Raw genomic sequence first — 1,947 nt, 5'->3', positions numbered from 1 at the left:
TATGAAGTTGAAATTCTAAACTAGGTTTTAAACCTCTAACCGAAAAGCAAAAGTAACATAATATTAAACATATTTCAATGCATGAAGAATTAGTTTTTATCTGAAATATTCCGGATTAAAAGAGCATGTACATATTTAAATCGTATTATTAATACAATTTTTAACGAGTATCTTTAGTGAAATCTTTTTTTTATATTTTTATTAACAAATTTTAAATGTAAGACTTTACTCGAGAAAACTAAATCCACTGTCACCTTGATATTTACTTCTTTAAAAAACTTCTATTTCTGTAGTACATTAAATTCAAAGTTCTGTAAAAAAAAATTAAAGGTCACAGTGCAATAATAACACCCACATTTCCTGGGAAAACACATCGTTTTCTGTCCAACTATCCATCTGCCACCTTTAAACCTAACCTGCAAACCCAACACACAGAGACCATCTATCTATCAAACTTCGCTTTTCTCTTTTTTTTTTTTGAGGTTTTCGCCAAAACCTTCATTTCCCATTACACCCTTTTGGCTTTTGCAACGAAACGACAAAGACCCAAGGGCAACAACCGACCGCACAAAAGCAGGAAGCAGCAGAACAGCGTAATCGTGCTTTTCTTTTTCTCTCACGATGATGGGTCTGAGCAAGCTCGGAACCACGATAATGGCGGTGACGGCGTTTACTCTGGTGGCCCTGGCCGCGGAGATCGTGTACGTGCTGTGGCAACGGCGTCAGACGCTCCGTCCGCGCGTGCGCGTGGAACCCCAGGAGGCTTCGCGCCAGTGTTCTACCTCGTCTTCTCCGAGCGATGATGACTTGGACCTGGAGCTGGAACAGCACGTGATGAAGTGGCACTGTCTTAACGGTCCCTCTAGGGTGCTCTTCACCATTAAGGAGGAAGAGAGAGAAGAGGTTGAGTCCGATAACGGTAACGGTAACAGTTCGTCCGTGGAGTGTAACAAAAAGAAGTGGCTAAGTGAACGTGTGGCGGTGGACGAGGTCGCCATCACCGTCGCGGTCGAGGAATTGTTGGACGAAACGACGCCGTTCTCGACGCCGTGTGCTTCACCTCCGTACTACACGCCGCACGCTTCGCCGAGTCGCGAGTGTCGTAAAGATTAAAACGACGGTTGTTATGGTTAAACACCAGCACCTCGTACGTTAAGAAGAGGTATCAACATTGTAATTTAGAATGCTTAGATTGTGTAGATTTAGATTAAGATTTAGATTGAATGAATATGAATCCAACATTGGAAACGAAAGGGAAAGTTTGTGTAAAATAGTAAAAGTGCTTACTATTACTAGTGAAGTGTGCTTGAATCCGGGGGTCACTCGTTGAATAGTTTTAATAGCATTCATTGTTTCTATACAAAATTCAAAGGGTCTATTACCAAATGAAGGAAAAAAAAACCCTAGATTTTCAAAGTTACGACCGAATTAATTTCTTTGTAAATTAAATGCTAACTTAGCCGTTTATGTAGTTCATTTTTTTACGTTCTTGTAGCTATAAGTTAGTGTGACGATTAATGCTCTATAAAATTGTATTAAATGAAAAATAATGTATTTAATGTCTTGAAAATTTTTAAAAAAATGTATAATGTTTATTATGTATAAAAGAAGTAGGAGAATATCATGAAAGGGTTCTTTTTTTGGATGTGATTGGGTGTGCTTTTCCGAAATTTGATTTAGGTAGTTTATTTTAGCTAAAATTTTGTCTAGTTAATAATCTTGTGTAGATGTTCTCATTTTAAAATATAAAGTTAATAATAAAATTATCGTAGTGTTTTTATCCAACCTTATATAGTTGCTTCATATAATATATTAAAATTAAAATAAAGAAAGAGATATATATTTAAAATCACATATTATCAATACTAGTAAATATTCTTCCTATTCATATCAATGATTTTTATTCATGGTTTCTTCACACAAATGAATGAAAAAAACATTACTATT

At 36.1% G+C, this 1,947-nt stretch overlaps 1 protein-coding gene across 1 annotated transcript; it reads left to right on the top strand.

Moving 5' to 3' along the window:
* Positions 1–346: 346 nt before the first annotated feature.
* LOC148193204 (uncharacterized) lies at positions 347–1,311 on the top strand. The gene has a single exon (XM_088099713.1). The coding sequence runs from the start codon at positions 622–624 to the stop codon at positions 1,111–1,113; it is 492 nt and encodes a 163-aa protein (XP_087955839.1). The 5' UTR covers positions 347–621; the 3' UTR covers positions 1,114–1,311.
* The last annotated feature ends 636 nt before the right edge of the window (positions 1,312–1,947 follow it).

This window comes from Vigna umbellata, chromosome 9 (assembly GCF_029865625.1).
Source record: "Vigna umbellata cultivar VRB3 chromosome 9, Vumbellata_1.0, whole genome shotgun sequence".
NCBI classification, from domain to species: Eukaryota; Viridiplantae; Streptophyta; class Magnoliopsida; order Fabales; family Fabaceae; genus Vigna; species Vigna umbellata.
The sequence above is the reverse complement of the archived record's forward strand: the minus strand, read 5'-3'. Positions and strand labels throughout refer to the sequence as shown.